The following is a 17870-nucleotide window of genomic DNA, read 5'->3' on the forward strand; positions in this document are numbered from 1 at the left end:
AAAATTGCCCATTGACACCCACTCTCTGCTTCCTGGCCTCCAACCAGTTCTCAATCCATGAGAGGACCTGTCCTCTAATTCCCTGACTGTGGAGTTTTTTCAGTAGCCTTTGGTGAGGGACTGTGTCAAACGCCTTCTGAAAGTCCAGATATATAATGTCCACGGGTTCTCCCAAATCCACATGCCTATTGACCTTTTCAAAGAATTCTATAAGGTTCGTGAGGCAAGACTTACCCTTACAGAAGCCATGCTGACTCTCCCTCAGCAAGGCCTGTTCATCTATGTGTTTTGAGATCCTATCTTTGATGAGGCATTCCACCATCTTACCCGGTATGGATGTTAGGCTGACCGGCCTATAGTTTTCCGGGTCCCCCCTCTTTCCCTTTTTAAAAAATAGGCGTGACATTTGCTATCCTCCAATCTTCTGACACCGTGGCCGTTTTGAGGGACAAGTTGCATACCTTAGTCAAGAGATCTGCAACTTCATTCTTCAATTCCTTAATAACTCTTGGGTGGATGCCATCAGGGCCCGGTGACTTATTGATCTTTAATTTATCAATGAGGTCTGAAACATCTTCTCTTTTAACCTCTATCTGACTTAACTTCTTGAAGGCTCCAAGTGGGCTCCAAGTGGGCCTCCAGTCCAGGCCCTGAACAAGCTCACGCCTGCATGGTTTCAACAGTGCTGCAGTATCTCCTGGGGCCTTGGGAACCCCACCCATAAACACCTGGAAATCTGCACTCAGGACCAAAGGGTATTTTTTTTCTGGATTGGACCGAACTGACTCCTAGTCCAGGCCCCTGTTTGTAACATGTGATCTTTAAGATGCCCTAAGCATAGCATAAAGTGGGGTTTTCCCCACTGTTGCCCCCCAGCAAATGGTGCTCAGAGGAGTAAAGGATCTGTCTAATTCATTAAAACTATTTAAATAAATGCAGACTCTCTTTGGGTATTGTTGGATAAAGCCTTCCATGGAATTGTGTAATCTATTTAAAAGGCACTAAGTCCTATGCCTATCTACTCAGAAGCAAGTTCCATTTTGTTTAGAGAGACTTTCTCCCAGGAAAGTGTGTATAGCATTGCATCCTCAAACTAGTGGGTCTTGTGGAGAATCAACAAGTTAGTTACTTTTTTGTATTATGTAATTTGGAGAGGGGATGTGGCTCAGTGGTAGAACACCTGCCTTGCATGCAGAAGATCCTGGGTTTGATTCCTTGCAACTTCTCCAGCTTCAAAGGAGATCTTGGCTACAAGTGCTGGGGAAGAGTTCTTGCTTGGTTTGTGAAAGCTGTGTGGTAACTAATAGTGCAATCCTAAGCATGTCTTCTCAGTAGTAAGTTCCATTGATTTCAGTGGCACTTACTCCCAAATAAGCATGTTTAGGATAGCAGTCTAAGGTGAGCAGATACTGAAGCCATTGGAGCCTCTTGTTCCAGATTGGAGCCTGCAGAGTACAGCAAAGGTGCAACTCAGGCAAGAAATGATCAGGACCACAGATAGATCACTGTAGGAAGGAATGTCAGACTTGCTGGCAAGAGAGCAGTGGGGTGTTGTTCCAGCCCTAACCTGGAGGCAGTGGGGAGTTTGAGTATGGTAAAGTGGGGTATGGTGTAGAGTGGGTGGGTATGTGAAAGAGAGAAATGTCATCTATGGGGGGGGGGGGAAGAGGCATGCTCAAGGATTAAAGAGGCCATACTCTATTGTACAGATTTGTGCTCTGGAATGAGGCTGTGGCTCTGGGCATGGTGTGTTGATGGGAGCTGTGGGATGGTGAGGTCCAAGACTGGGGAGGCAGACCTGGAAGTATGATGATACCCAGGGCCCATGAGAGAGCCCATGAGGGCCCATACCCAGGGCCCATGAGAGGGAGATACAGGGGGTAATTTGTACCTGGGCCCAGGATCAAAAAGGGGACCCAGGAGTCAAGGGAGGAGGCCCAGCAGTTTCCTGAGATCTTACATTAATCTCACCTGGACACACTGCCCACGTGGGTTGCTAGGATGATTTCTGTGGGCATGCAGCTGCAAGCCCATTTGTGCTGGACTGAGGAATGCATCCATGACACTCCTTAACACAGTGTCAAATCTGAGAAAACCGGCCTGCTACAGTAGCTCTTTGGCTTGTGGATCTGCTAACCAGCAGCGTGAAGGAGCGTGTAGAAGCTCAGGGACACAACTTCAGGACTACAGTAGACCTGGGCTTCAAAGATTTTTCTGGCTATTACCACCCCCTCTGTGTTTTGCTCCCTCCCCACCCTTCCATCTCTGTTCTGCCCCCTCCCACCTTGGGAAGGCTCCCACAAGAAATTTTGTATCCCCTGATAAAATTCATCTCAGAGTTTCTGTCCATATCAGTCAGAATAAGATAGCTTCGAATGTTCCTGTGTTCATAGGTAGCACTGAAAGAGACAGCATGCTATGTAGCAATGGTTTAAGGAAACCTTGGAAGGTGGGAGAAACTGTATGGAGGAAGGGGGTGGGCAGGAGGGAGCACACAAGTCTCTTTCGCACTTGAGATCAGGAAGGCAGTGCTCTTGCCAGGCATTTGTGGTGGAGACCGTTTGCATGATACAAATAGGCTGGTTTGTCTGATCAAATCAAATGATTTCTGTCTCATTTGAAAAAGCTGTTTCACGTGAAAAAAATTAGGCAAAAAAATTGAGTATTTCAGGAACTGGGATAGAAGGTGTGTATGAAAAGCCTGATGCAGCTGACAGTTGTGGTGATAAAATAGGAGACGGGGAGATAAGACATCTTAAATTTCATACGCGGCGCCCGGGACAAACAATCCTTTGCTTTGAAATTGCTCTTTGCGTCCTTCCCCCAGGCCCCAAATAAGGCATCAGAAAAGACGAGGCAGCAGTTTTTAAATGCCACAGATCCATAAAAGAGAGGAAATTCAAAGTTATCATTTAAACCTTGTCCTTAAAATATTCTGTGCTGTTTCAATACTGAAAGCTATTAGGTGGTGAGTAGATAAAGACATTGCACTGATGTCTTGGTGTTGGGTATGAGCTGTGACAAGCCAGGTGGAGCCTCCATGAGTAGAGGCAGTGTACCACTGACCACTGGATGCTGGGGGCATATTCCAGGGCAGGGGTGTCCAAAGTTTTTGGCAGGAGGGCCACATCATCTCTCTGACACTGCATTGGGGGCCGGGGGAAAAAAGAATTAATTACATTTAAAATTTGAATAAATTTACATGAATGAATATATTAAAGATGAACTTATATGAATGAATGAAGGTCTTGCAATAGATCAAGGCCTATAAAAGGCCTTGTACAAAGCAAGGCTGGCCTTTCCTTCACTGCCACTGCTGCATCACAGATGTAAAACAGCAAGTAGTGGAGGGAGCCCTCATCCCACAGCTCATGCAAGACGCCAAACAGTTGCTCTCACACTGAGAGCAGTTGCATCGGGCCAGTGTGGGCTCCAACAAATCTCCGGGGGGCCAGAAGCTCATTGGAGACTGGGGACTCCCTGAGGGCCGCATTGAGAGGCCTTGAGGGCCACAAGTGGCCCCAGGGCCGGGGTTTGGGCACCCCTGCTCCAGGGGACAGCCACCACCTCCCTTGTTTTCTCCCCATACTGACTCTGGGTTTCCTTCCTCTTCCTTTCTGTTGTACTAGCTTTATTTCTCCCCCAGCAGTATTGGCACTTCAAAATTGGGGAGGCTGCAAAATCAGAGAATTCCATTTTAATTACTTTAAACATGAAGGATAAGTCTGCATTGCATACCCAGACTTTAAATGGCATCAATTTCATTACTCCCCTCCCCCCCAAAAAAACCTTTTGAACCTGGCTCCTAAGGCAGTTGCCAGTTGCTGTCAGCCTGGCATCCATGGGCACCACCTCACCCACCCTCCTCTGGCATGTGAGAGGGCAAGTTGGCATGGTAGAACACTGCAGACTGGGTGGCACAGCTGCCATCCCCATTCCAGCCTCTCGGAGCTGGGGAGAGAGGCTTTTGGCTAATCCTAAAGGTTTATGTGCCATTTTTCAATTCAATGAAAAGCTCCAAGGCTACTTATTCCAAGGGCAATGCAGGAATCAAGTTGAAAACAATTACTCCTCTTGCCACTCTAGCAACTGAGGCAGATCTGGGGGTGGGATAGATATTAAAGGTGATATGATGTTGGGAGTGAGAAGATTTTCCCCACTCCTTTTTTTTATTCCTTTGGTTCCCTCTGCCCAGAATTCCATTCTTATTGAACTAGGAGCACATCTAAATTGAATCCCAGGGGCAATTTGTGGGCAATTTGTGTGAGATCCTTAAAAGCCAAATAGCTGTACTTTTTGGTCCATTTAGTATCTCCGCCCCCCCCCTCAATATACTTAAGGATTGATAGCCATGCGAGAGCAACCTCATTGTGATTGGATATATGATTCTATCAAGGAACCTTTGCTTGGGGTGTTGCCAATGTGCTCTCGGGCATCCATAATGCACCACCCAAAAAGCAATCTTGATGCAGTCATATATGTGAAGGCATCAGGGTAGCTTTTCTTGCGTTGCTGTATCAGTATAGGTTTCTGAATCAAGGGACATGCATATGAATGAAGTGACAGAAAGGAAAGCTGTGACAAGCCGCTCATGTGCGACTTGTTTCTGTACAAAGTTCAGAAACCAAAAATGAATGATCGAAGGTTCCTAATGCATTGATTTCATTTCAGCAAGAAGAGCAGGAAACTCAGAACTCCAAAGCTGGGAGAGAAATTTAGACAAAAATATCAAGACGCACCTCTAGTTATAGTCTCTCCCAGACTGACTGTGCTCACAGAGTTTTCAAGGAGGGGCTATGAAGCTGTACTGGATGTATCTGTCAGTGGGGTGGGGATGGGAATTCTCATCCTCTATGGGACAACTCCATGCAAAGATTCTTTACCAGACACTGTTCCGTATATGCAGGCAGCTGCTGGCCTCCAGTTGATGTAGGGAGTCCTAAATTCAACACTGCTGCTGAATGGGTCTTCCTAATGCCCTTAGAGCTGAGCAGCACAAGCATCTGGAGAAGACACGGAAACTGCAACTGGTTGAAGCTCGTAAGATTCTGCGCAAGGCCCTACCATCGCTTTGCACCTAGATAACTCCTGGGCATTGATCTAAAACCTTCCCTGTTGAAATGGCCTAGTATCCCTTGAGGATGAGCTGTAAATTATGACTTTGAAGTCTCTGCCTTTTATGCTTCTGTGCTGCTTAAAAATCGGTCGTTTTGTCTCTTCTGGTGTCTCACTTGGGGCCTGGGGGAAGGACACAAAGAGGAAAGGGGGTTATATCAATATGAAGTGCTTCACTCTAACTCTCTCAGTAATACTTTCAGTAAACTTGTAAGATAGGTTGGAGTTTTTACCCACTTATTGCCAGTGCAGACGACCACGAGTGAGTGCTTGGAGCCATCCAGGTGGCTTCCTGACTGATTGGCATTTAAACCAGAGACTCTGGCTCACAGTTTGTGCTCTTAACCACTATGCTGTTTTAGTGGGGGAAGGTCTTACCAGCGGTCCATCCCCCTGAGTTGGACAGAAGCAGATCTGGGTCAGGAGGAACATAGAGGGACCAGAAGAGCCAGAAGCATTAGGAAGAGGAATCAGGTGCTGAGGCAGTGGCCTTGCATGTGTGTTGAGTTGCTTAGGGCAGACTTTGAGATGATCTATGGCCTTGTGGGCTGGGATTGGTCTTTTGGAATCAGCTGACTTATGTTCAGCAAGACTGGTGCTATAAGCCAAGATGGTGCGCTTCAAGCCCAGAGCTCACTTTGCCAGGCTTGCAGAGAAAACAGGACACTGCTGGCACAGGAGGGAAGGCATGGAGCCCAGCTGCTGGAACCTCCAGTTCCTGACATTCACACCCAGCACCTTACAATCCCTCGGCTATGGAGTAACTAAGATGGGAAAGACCATGGAAAGAACTTGAGAGACAGGAAAAGGACCCCCCCCCCAGTTTGAAATGGATGCCACTCCAGCTGCTTTTGTGCCCTAAGCAAAGTACTGGATTACTAAAGGGGCGGAGGAGGCATTTGTGCCATCATGCCCCACCTCAGGTTGAATTTCCCCATTCAGCAGGCTAATGTTTTTTTTTATCCCTCCCTGCAATATATAAAGTTAATGGCCCACATGGCTCGGAGGGGCCCGAGGGTAATAATTCCAGATAATTTTTGCTTCTGATAACATACCACAGGCTCTCCCTATTTGCATATTGCCCAGCTTCCTTCCCCTCTTGTACTTCTTCTCTGCTCCTGAAGGGACACAATTAAATTACTTTGATTCACCCTCCTTCTCTTTTGGATCTGGAGTTGATGAATGTCTTCTGCCGTGATATTGTAAAAGCAAAAGCTGGTCTCTTTCTTGGCCTGTCTTCAAGGTGATTAATGAACCACTCCAGAAGGGGGGCAGTGGAACATTCTTCAGCCTCCCCCTTTTTATTAACTGTACGTTAGGGAGAAAGGGCATTTAATATTCAATGATAAACAATTTAATAATTCAATAGCAACAATAAGTCAATAATATCTGCCATTTTTTTCCTGGCACCTGTTGGCAAGAGAGGAGCCTGAAGTGTTTGGGGCCTTTCGTTTAGGGACAAAAAAACGACTTCAGGGATCTGTATGAAAAGGAAGGTGATGGGGGTTTGTAAAGCTGAATAGTGCAGGGATGAATGGATGTCCCCATTACATTTCATTATTGTTCTGTGGGTTGGCTCTGCTCCACCTGCCTTCTGCTTTATCTTGGATAATTTCTAAAATTAATTTTTGAATTGGCGCATGTGTGGTTTGCCACTGTTTTCAGCTTGGGTGGATTGATTTAAATCGCAGCTCATAGAAGGGATCCTCCTGATATATTCCAAAGGTTGCATTGAGATTAGTCTTTGCATGGTGCTTTAATCAGTTCATGCATGTGCTTTTCCACATCAGTAACTTTTAAGTTAGTAAAATATGAGCTGAAGACTGTGGCATACAGCTCCTACAGAATGATCTGAACTAAGTCCAGAAATCTAAACATGGAAGAATGAGGGTTTGCTAATGTGCTCAGGTAACCTGGAATCTTGTAGTCCAGGAAGGAGTTTGGAGAATTTTGTAAATCATCTCCCTGGGAGAGACAACTAGCCTCTCTAAGAGAAAGTACGTGCTGAGAATATTTTGCCCTTCCCTTGCAATTCTACAAAGCAACTGGTAGTAAACAGACACATGAAAGCGTGTATTCACGCAATGCATACTTTACCAGTGTTCTGCCACAAGTTGTTGTGACAGTGGCTACTGGCTAGGTGGCTTTAAGGGAGGATTAGACACACTTATGAAAAAGAGGTCTACCAACAGCAGCTATGTCTCACAGTAGCGATGTGGAGCATCTGTACTAACAGACAGCAAACCTCTGAGTGCCAGATTGTAGTGACGACCCATGGATGAAGACCCTGCTTGTCATGTCCCCATTGGAGATAGCCATGTTTGGTAACAGGATACTGGGCTAGGTGAGAATGACGAGATGAGGCCTGATCTAGAAGGGCATCCTTACACAAACTGCAATAGTCACAGACCTGAAATGCAGGAAGTGCTCAGTATTACTCTATATCTCCCCACATCTAGGATGTCTGATATAAATGTGATGAGAGAAATCCCCAAAGTTTACAGGATAAACCTTTAGGTGAGATTAGTTTGGGGTGCGTGTGTTTGGCAATGTAGCAGCTGAGTGTTTGGAGGATTTCTATCCAATCTTGATCTGCTCAGCCTTGCCTTAGCCATCAATTTATAACTCCTGGCCATGTTTGTGTTTGAGAGAGATAAGCAAGGGAGACATATTTTCTCAGCCTCTATTTTGCGCTCTCTTTTCCTGCATTCCTCTTTCCCATTCCACTTGTGCTCTTTCCATCGAGAGAGAGAGAGAGAGAGAGAGAGAGAATTTATATCGGGTTAAATTTGACCGTCATGTGTTACAACAATATCTACCTGGCCAGTTTTCTCCAGGCATTAAGCTGACGTGAAGGACTGTTATTGAAATCAGAGGCAGTCTCAGAATTTGTAATCGGATCTCTTTTTTTAAAAAAAGCATGAAAGCCCTTTGATGAGAGCATATCAATTGTTGTTCCAGAAAAGAGCACCTGTAGGAAGTATTGGACCAGCATCTCTTGAGTACAGCTGTCCATTGAACACCCAAAGGCTAGCAGAGCTCCTTGCAGAGAGGGCAGGTCCACTTCTGCAGCATTCAGTCTAAGCAGAATGACTGAAAGAAGCTCACCCTGGGGCTCGTCTGGTGCATTCCTCCACCCCTGTTTCTCATCTGCTAGAACTTAGCCTTCTCACATTCCTGTGGGACAGCCCAACAATATGAGGCTGGGCTGGGCTAGCAGATGACCAAGGGCTGCACATGTGTTGTCTGGCTAAAGACTGGTCCATCTCACCAACTCATCTGCCCTGAACAGCAGGGTAGCATCTGCCCTCTCCTTTCCCAGCCTGGCTACATGACAGTCTTTTAGTGGTGATGGAGATGCTGGAGGTGGAGCTGGGACCTCCTGCCTGGGGGGAAAAAAACCCTGTTGTTTTAGTTCCCCTTGTACTGTGAACATAGAAAGCTTCTTTATCCCCAGGCACACCATTGGTCAGTCTGAGTACTGCTCCATTTGTCTGGTGATGGCTCTCTGACACAGGGGTCTTTCCCACCTCAAACACCTGAGATCTGCTACAAGAAGGTGCTGCAGGTCAAACAGGGATCTCTTTGCATTCAATGTGTGTGCTCTCATATTGAGCTGGAGTTCTCCCTGCAGGCTGACCTGATCAACCCACGCTTCCTCTCTCGTACCTAGGACTGGCTGCCACTCTAAACCTGCACACGTGACTTGCCTCACTTTCCTTCCCTCCTTCTTTAAGGCCACAGTCCTATGCGCTCTCCCTTGGAGTTACCCCCACAGAACTCTGTGGGGCTGGCTTGCTTGCAAGTAAAAATGCAAATTATCTGACTGTACAGTTGTAATTCTGCACACATGTCTTTGAGAATAGGTTCTATTCTAATGTTGAAAAATGGAGACGTGGACCTCCATGTCTTTAACTTCCTGGCATCAAAATGCCGAGTTGGAGAGCATGAAATAGCTGCAGAGAGCAGGAGCCTGGTTTTCAAATTTCTTAGCTTGAGTTTTTAACCTTCCACCTTCATACTGAGGTGCTTAAAGTGACCTGTCGTTGTGATGATGATGTTTAATTTATAAAGCACTTGAAAATTGCTAAGGGCTGTACAAAAATTTAAAAGAGAAAAGAGACTGACCTGGAACATGAGGGAAGAAAAGGAAGGATCGAGAAAAGCCAAGATGGATAGATGTGACTTAAGGAGTTGATTGGATGTAATCGTAAAAGCGGCAGGAATAATAAGAGGCTCAGCATACACAGGATTCCTTCTAAGTGTCCAAATCGTGTATGCTGACATAGCCTTTAAAAGAACCCATCAGGAAAGTAAGTGGTCTTGTCCTCATGTTGCAGCAGGAAAGTCTGAGGCTGAGAAGGAGCATCTTACCTAAGGCCTTCTGGAGAATTCATGACAAAGATGAGGTTCAGACCAGGGCATTCCTGATGTGCAGCTCTTTAAGCCCCACACTGCACCAGTTTGTAACAACCAGCTGTGTTTGGAAGACATGATAGAAGAGAAATGGTGTGTATACGTGGCGTATAGACAGTGTCAGGAAGTTCTGCTCAGAGCCTATATGCATATATGCTGCATTTTGGCAAGTTCAGATGGCGTGCACAGGAGCAGCTTTCATACTGCTTCTTTGAGACACTTAGGCCGCAATCTTAACCAATTTTCCAGCACTGACATAAGGGCAATGCAACTCCAAGGTAAGGGAACGACTATTGCCTTACCCTGAGGAGGCCTCTGTGACTGCCCCACAACTACAGGATGCAGCACATGCGCCACTGACACAATTATGCCAGTGCTGGAAAGTTGGTTAGGATTGTGCCCTTAGGCTCTACACAGACCTCTGAATCAGCATGTTAGGAGCTCCTGCCCCCACCCCCTGGTACGTGTTTTCTCTGTGTGAGCATGATCTATGAATGGGGCTGTAGAGGAAGGGTGGGAAGACATTCTGGTCCTGTGGAGCTGAAAGGTGTCCAGGCCGGGGGGTGGTGGTTGGGTCAGCCAGGGGATTGATGTCTCTAGGACAGTGGTTCCCAAACTGTGGGTTGGGACCCGATTTTTGGTGGGTTGTGAAACTGACAAACTGATAGATAAGGAAATTGTATTTAGTCCTATGGAAACTGAAAGCAGCAGCACATGCATATTTACTCAAAAGTAAATGAACATACCTTGGTTCACTTCAAAGAGCAGGCCAAGTGAAACAGAATGCTACCTGAACAGTCCTGATCTGATATGCAGGTCCCGATAAACTCTTGAGAAGGAAGTCTCCCCCCCCAGCTGACAAGGAAATCATATTGAGCCACTCATGTGCATTTACTCATGCATAAGCAACCATGCCTCGACTCTTATTGAAGGCTCCCGCCCCCATAGAAAAAGGGTAAAAACAAGACTTGAGCTGTTGCTAGAGTGAAACTTTTTTTTGTCTTGTAAAGCTAGGTGCGTCCTGATGGAATGTCATTTTGGAAAGTGGGTCCAGGTACTAAAGAGTTTGGGAATCACTGTTGTAGGGTGACGGGTCCAAGTAAGAGCCTGAATAGAGAGAAGAGAAGGGAGCTGTAGAGGAGCAAGCCATGGAGATGTTGGAAAGCGAGAACACAAAGCTGAAAGAAAAGAGCAGGGGGGCACAAAGTGAGCAGCATGAAGGAAGGCCAGCAGGAAGTGTTGCTAGATTTGGGGCAGGAATGGAGAAGGGAAAGAACCAAACTTTGAGCAGTACCTGTGGAAAGGAAAGAGCACATTCTAGAGATATTTGTTGGCAGCAGCAAGGAAGGAAGGGAGAAGGAAACTTGTTTGTTTTCTGTTTTTAAAACAGAAATACAAAACCTAGAACAGAAGAAAGAAAGAAAGAAAGAAAGAAAGAAAGAAAGAAAGAAAGAAAAGGGGACAATTGGAAAGCTAGAAAAAAGGGGTGCTTTCCCCTCCCTGATGAGTAGGTGGGGATGTATGTTTTTGCTCCTGTCCTATTTCAGGATGGGGCCAGGACAGGCTTCACGTCAGGACCATGCCTGAAGGTGGCATGACAACAACCCTTCTGAGTCTCCTTGCCCCTTCCTCCCCAGGTGGCCTTTTTGGCCATCTTTAACAGTATCGCATTAGCTGGGTACCTGACCGAGGCCAAATAGGATTTTCTGGCTCTTGCCCTCATTGAGTGGGTAGGGGCCTTGACAGTGAACAAGCAACTAGAGTTGCCTGTTAGCCTTATGTGTCCCTAGTGTGATTTGGATGTATCGTCTCATATCTTCATTACATGCACAGGAACCATTTGGAACCTACCTCCTAGACCAGGGGTCGGCAACCTTAAACACTCAAAGAGCCATTTGAACCCATTTTCCGGAAAAAAGAAAACCTCGGGAGCCACAAAACCCTTTTGACATCTAAAATGAAGATAACACTGCATATATAGTTTGCGCTCCCCTCTTATAGGTCCCAGTTATATAATACACTCCCCTCTTGTAGGTCACAGTTATATAATGCACTCCCCTCTTATAGGTCCCACTAAAAATCAGGTCCAGACCCACAGTTGGAGAACAACTGTTTTAGATTGTGCACAGGTGAACTGCTTGTGAAGGATACTGTCATTCTTTACAGTCATTTACTTCTGTACTTTTGTAAATGCCTTTCCACACAATACTACCTCTGAACAAGACCACTTAGTAGTACTTAACACTGTTCACAAAAGTGCTCCTGAACAAACAAGCTAAGAGTTCAAAACTGCATAAAATAAAAGGCATACTAACAGTGATTACTTCCCAACAATGAAATATGCTTTGGTGCTACATATACAGTATGTTACACATACAGTATACAAACATATACAGAATACCATCTGGTGCAGGGGTCTTCAAACCCCTTTCAAGTTTCCAAGTGAAGGAAATGGAGCAGTGAGAGTGTGAGTGAGTGGAATGCTGAGTGGGGAGCTTGAAGGCTGTAATCCTGTGCACATGTTCCTGGGAGCAAGCACAATGGGACTTACTTCTAAGGAGACACGCACAGGATTGTGCTCAGAGCTTGGGAGGAGGACAGAGCAGCTGCACTCAGGAAATGGGGCAGTGAGAGGGCGAGTAAACCATAGGGGAATGCTGAGTGGGGAGCATGAAGGCTGTAATCCTGTGCACACTTTCCTGGGAGCAAGCACAATGGGACTTACTTTTGAGGAGACACGCACAGGAGGACTGAGCAGCTGCACTCCATTGCTTGCTTTTGCGATGCGGCTCGGGCAGGAGGGATCGTGCGGCAGCGGCTCGCCCTCTTTGGGCAGGAGCTGCTCCGCCAGCCCGTTCGTGCCCTCTCCTATGGGGCGCAGCCGCAGGAGGTGTGGGAGCTGCGCTCATGCACTTGGGCTGGTGAGCAGCTGTGTCTCGGGAGGGGCGAGCCCCTCCCCCCCAGACGGGTTGGCCCCGCACGGAGCCGCAGCAAAAGGCTGAAAGAGCCACTTGCGGCTCCAGAATGGCAGGTTGCCGACCCCAGTCTTAGACTCTTGCATGCTATTGTGCCATTTATGCAATAGCCAGTCCTAGTTTTATATTTTCTTGAAATTTAATTGCATTCCCATAAACAGCAAAAAAGTCACCACAACTCCAGAAAGGGTGTTTGATTCCCTTTCAGCTTTATCCAAGCCATTCAATAATAGCTATACTTGGTCTTTCTGACTGTACCAATACCTTGCATGCATTACCTTAATGTTGAAAACCCGGTACAGGAGGCAAGTATCATTCTCCCCATATTGCAGACAAGGAGGACTGACCTGAGAAGGGAGAGCTTGTGGGAATTCATGACAGAGGAGAGGTTGAATGCTGTCAAGAACCCTTCTGAAACCCAGGAAAGTTCTGATTTATATCTCAGTCTTGTAGCCACAGTTAAGGAGGTATTTCTATTGTAATGTTATGTTTCACATTTGTTCTTCAACAGAGGGAAGTTTCATTGTCTTATAGGTTTAACTATTAGTTTTAAAGCAACAGCCATCCAATTTCCTCCCCATTTCCTGATTGCCCAGATTGGGAGAGCAGGAGGCTCCTGTCCCGTTGTCATGGCTGGCCAAGCAATTATCAAAATGCTGCAGAAACATTCAACCCTTGTTTGGCCAGAAACAAGAGTGGGACGAGTGTGGACACCACGGCTACAGGCGGTGATGCTGCTTTCAGCTCTCGGGACAGAGGGCTGTGTGTATGTGTGTGTAAAACCAGCCAGGACCCAGACTTGAAGTAAAAGGGTGTGTTCCTGTAGAGTGGGGAGTGGGGGGGGGGATGGTTCAGCCTTCCTCCTTTGTGCAGATTTTGCTTCACTTCTCCAACTTCAGGAGATTTACGTGATCAAATGCCGCCAACTCCAGCTTTTTCTCCAGAAGTTGTTTATTGCTGCAACTGCTGCTAATGTTGTTGTATTTCTTTCTGTTCTTGGTGTTCCAAAGCCAAATTACTGTGACTAATGTACTTCTATAAATTTTTGCAACCATCTCCACGGCTGCTGTCAGAAAATGATGCATGGGCGCTTCTTAGTGAATCCTGGTTTACTGTAGTAGTTGTGCCTCCTCTCCCCCCCCCCCCGTTGCACAAGAGTGGCACTTCCATTATATCAATTTACCATATGGCAAAGCAGTTTGAGCCGAGGTAGAATGGGGGAAAGACAGCCATGCAGTGAATGGACACCGACAGCTGTAGATTGGACAAATGGCTGCACCAGACCAATGGCCTTCCATGCCAAAAAGTGCATTTCCTCGAGGAAAACCTGTCCAGGCACTTGTGGCGCTGATGAAGACAGAGCTAGGCAAAGGGAAGAGAGCTGCAGATCGAGCAATGACCTCCACGGGGGCAGCAAATCCTTCCTGCTTTGGGGAGAAATGAATTGCCTCTTTCCGTCTTAGCTCATTGCAAACACATTCATTCTGCTGCCATGACAAACATCTTCTTACCTCTTCATGGGTGATGAATGAAAAGATGCGGCTGAAATTCCTTTCAAAAGGGATGAGAGATTGTGCGGACCATAAAATCAGCAGCATTCTTTTCCCTTTCCCTCTTCTCTGTGCTACAAGTGACAGCTGTCTTATTCAACACCTAGGACAAGGCTGGTTGTAGTCTGCACTATACCACATCAGATTGGAAGTGTGTGTGTGGGGAGGCCTATTTGGGGAGGGGAATTTCTGGGAGAATGCTCCCCCAGGAAAAAAAATCAGAGCCACTAGCAACTAATAAAATTCTCAAACATTAGTGAAAACCCAAAGTGAAACCCAAATCAAGCAGCAAAATGCATCCAGAGAATCCAGGTGGGAGAGCAGCCCAATAAGTAAAATCTGACCCCCTTGAGAATGGTGTCAAGGTCATTTCATACATCAGGCCAATTAGCATTCATGGAGCCTGTTGCGGGCCAGAAGTGATGTCATTACGCAGGTGGTCACCAGAAATAAGCATTTTCTTCTTATTTAGGAATTCATTAGCTGCAAATGACAGAAGATAAAATACACAGACCTTGATAATATGTTCAAGATACGGGAAAGCCCAATTCAGCAGCACCACTTCTCCTGAGGCATCATTTTGCAGCAAAAGCGGTGCTGCTGAAAGGGCAGCCACCATGATAATTTGGCTCTCCTGGCACCACCCTTTTAGCAGCACTGCTTTTTCCAATGCATCACTTCGTCACTTAGCAGCTGGTGCTGGAAGAGCCACATGGACTACATAAATAATAATAATAATAATAACTTTATTTATACCCCGCCCTTCTCCCCAAAGGGACCCAGCGCAGCTTACAGCAGGTTAAAAACAGATTAAAACATAATATAACAAACAGATAAAAACATATTAACAAATTGACAGTATCATAAAAAAACAGTAGTCAGATAAAAAGTCAGGTAAAAAGAGCATAGAGCAGCAGATTATAAAGGAATCAGGCCTGTAAAAAATATTAAAAGATGTAGAAAAGATGTTAAAAAGGCAATTAACTCAGAAGGCCTGTTTAAACAGAAAGGTCTTCAGGCCTCACTGAAAAGTCTCAAGAGAGGGAGCCCTTCTCAAGTCAAGGGGAAGGGAGTTCCGTAACGTTGGTGCCACTACTGAGAAGGCCCTATTTCTTGCCGCTGCCCCACGTACCTCCTTAGGCGGCGGCACTTGTAAAAAGGCCTTCTCTGATGACCTAAGAGGACGAGCCGGATTATACGGAAGTAGGCGATCTCTAAGATATCCTGGCCCGGAGCAGGATAAAGAGCTTCTTCAGGCTGTATCTAGCCCATGGGCTAGATCAAACGTGACACCTCTGCTCTTGGCTGTCTCCATAAAGCATGTATTTTAACCTGATGGGGCACTGAAAGATGGGTCAGGTCAGGCCAGCCAGGATTCATGGAGCCATATTGATCCAGCAGTGCTCCAATGATAATTATGACACACGGGGGTAGAGAGGCTTGAAGTGTGAGATGTGCCTCTCTCAAAAAGTTGTGTCTCTTTCAGGTTGACCTTAAAGTCCATTGAATGTGAGGATGACTCAAAATGGGGTTTGCTAACCATTCTTCTCCTTCTCACTCCCTCCTGCCAGTCCCCTCCTTCACCAGAACCCCCACCCCAGTTTTGCAAAGAGGGTAGTTGTAGCTCGTCATGGGAGTGGGGAAAAGAGGGCTCACAGATGGGCATGTCTTGGCCTGACTCTGTGCTGAAAGTAGTACTTGCAGTTGTGTTTAGCAAAGCCGAGGGGATTTTGATGCTAGTTTGGGCAACTGCTCAAAAGTCATTTCTGTTCCTCATATCCTTCTTTCACATGCTCAGAAGAACCTCTGGAGGCCTTTTGCACATTCCAACAGCCCAAACAGTTTTCAAAGTGTGCCTGCTTTTTGAATGCAGTGGGACTTACTTCCAAGTACACATCACAGGACTGCAATCTTGTGCATTATGTGGAAACAATTCCCATTGATTTCAGTGGGGCTTTCTTCTGAGGACCGGGTGCGCTGAAACTACAGCAGTAGATTCAAGCTAGACATGAAAGAGGATTTCATAGTCAGTTGTAAGAGCTGACAGGTACTGGGAACAGTGTGCCTCGTACAGTCGTGGGCTCTCTTGTGTTGGAGGTTTCCAGGCAGAGGCTGGATGGCAACCTGTCCGGGATGCTGGAGCAGTTGCCTGCAATTTGCAGAGGGTTCTAACTGGATGACCGCCGAGGTCCCTTCCAACTCTAATATTCAGGGATTCTCTCTGTGAACTAGCTTGTAACCTGTTTTGCTCAGTGTAATTGAGTATGCTCCTTTTGCTTCCAGGCCTCAGAATGGCTCTATGATCCTATACAACAGAAAGAAGGTGAAATACAGGAAGGATGGATATTGCTGGAAAAAGAGGAAAGATGGGAAGACCACTCGAGAGGATCACATGAAGCTGAAGGTGCAGGGAGTGGAGGTAAGTGCATCAGGACAGACAATGTGGGGGCTGCCACAACTGGTCAGCATTTGCTATGTCCTTTGGAGTTGTCTCATGTGTTGCTTCACTCTACTTATTCCTGCCTTTTTATGGTTCTTGGCTGCTCCTTTGTGGGCACTGAGATGCCTGCATCAGTGTGGGGCTGCAGTAAGGGGAACAGCAAGAGGAGAGCCTGCATATGTGGAACTAACAGAAGCTGGGTTTGGGAAAGGCTTTTTCTTGCTGTGTAATAAAAGGCTGTGACAGCCAGGTTGCTGGGAGGTTAGGGACAGATGTGACTTTCTTTGCTAAGCTTTGGCAAGGCTTAGTGCTCTGAAAACAGAAAATTTGGATGTTGTTCCTTGTCCAGGAAGATGCATAGTGCTTGGATAACAGTGTTCTCCAACATTCAGAGTGTCTGTGGCAGTAATTTGGTACCTGTGCCCATAACAGCTAGAAAATATACTGCAGGTAGCCTTTATCCATTTTGTTTTGTTGCTGCTGTTTGTTGAATTCTGAGGAGCAGCGCAAGGGGGTTGCTTGTGAAAGCAGAAACAGCCTGTCCAAGTGAATCTTGCGCCATTCTGCTTTTGGTGGTAGAAAATATGTGGTTGAAAAGGAAGGGCTTGTGCAGCCGCGAAGCCACAGTAGCAAGATTGTTGTCTTAAACATGTTACAGCCATGTATAAAGAATGCACAGGCAGAACTATCTGTGCAATTCAGAAGTACAGTTTCTTTTTCCTATAAAGTAACTAAATGCATGACTTAGACCCAAATCCTAACTAACTTTCCCACTCTGCGACATAGCTGTGCCAATGCGCGTGTGCTGCATCCTGCAGTTGGGTGGTAGTCATGGAGGCCTACTCAAAGTAAGTGAATATTGCTCCCTTACCTTGGAGCAGCATTGTCCTTACCTCGGCACTGGAAAGCTGGTTAGAAATGCGCCCTTAGTTTTCTGTCACTACCCTTGTCTGTTTTAAAGGCCTGGTTTCTGCTGTTGAGTGAGTTTTGGTATTTAAGAACGAAGTAGAAGCTCCTCAAGTTCATGTTTGTTGATCAGAGGTGTGGGGGCTGGTAGTGTTTGCCACCCCCATTGTGGAATAATCAGGTGCCACAATGACCTTAACCCCTTCAAGACTTATCTCCCTGTGCCATCCTGCTTAATAATGTAACGCTGATCTGTAGTCAGAGAGACAGGTACACGCACCCTGTTTGCCAGAAGACCTTGCAATGTCTTTTTCCCCCCATCCTTGGATGTGGCTAGCAGCTGAAATCTCCAGGCTTGCAGGCACCAGCCCCCTGAGCTGGCACCGGCCATTCACCAGCACAAGCCAAATCCAGCAATTGTGACTGTGCCCTTACTAGGGAGGGTGAGGGAAGAATTTCTCCTTGCTC

General features: G+C 46.4%; 1 protein-coding gene across 1 annotated transcript in view; it reads left to right on the forward strand.

Annotated features, from left to right (window-relative positions):
- Positions 1-17870, forward strand: part of LOC136660346 (calmodulin-binding transcription activator 1-like) — a 627764-nt gene that overhangs the window by 190126 nt on the left and 419768 nt on the right. The window contains exon 3 of the mRNA XM_066637476.1: positions 16340-16475. Coding sequence (XP_066493573.1) covers positions 16340-16475 — 136 coding nt within the window. The remainder of the gene's footprint in view (positions 1-16339; positions 16476-17870) is intronic.

This window comes from Tiliqua scincoides, chromosome 9 (assembly GCF_035046505.1).
Source record: "Tiliqua scincoides isolate rTilSci1 chromosome 9, rTilSci1.hap2, whole genome shotgun sequence".
Classification (NCBI taxonomy): Eukaryota; Metazoa; Chordata; class Lepidosauria; order Squamata; family Scincidae; genus Tiliqua; species Tiliqua scincoides.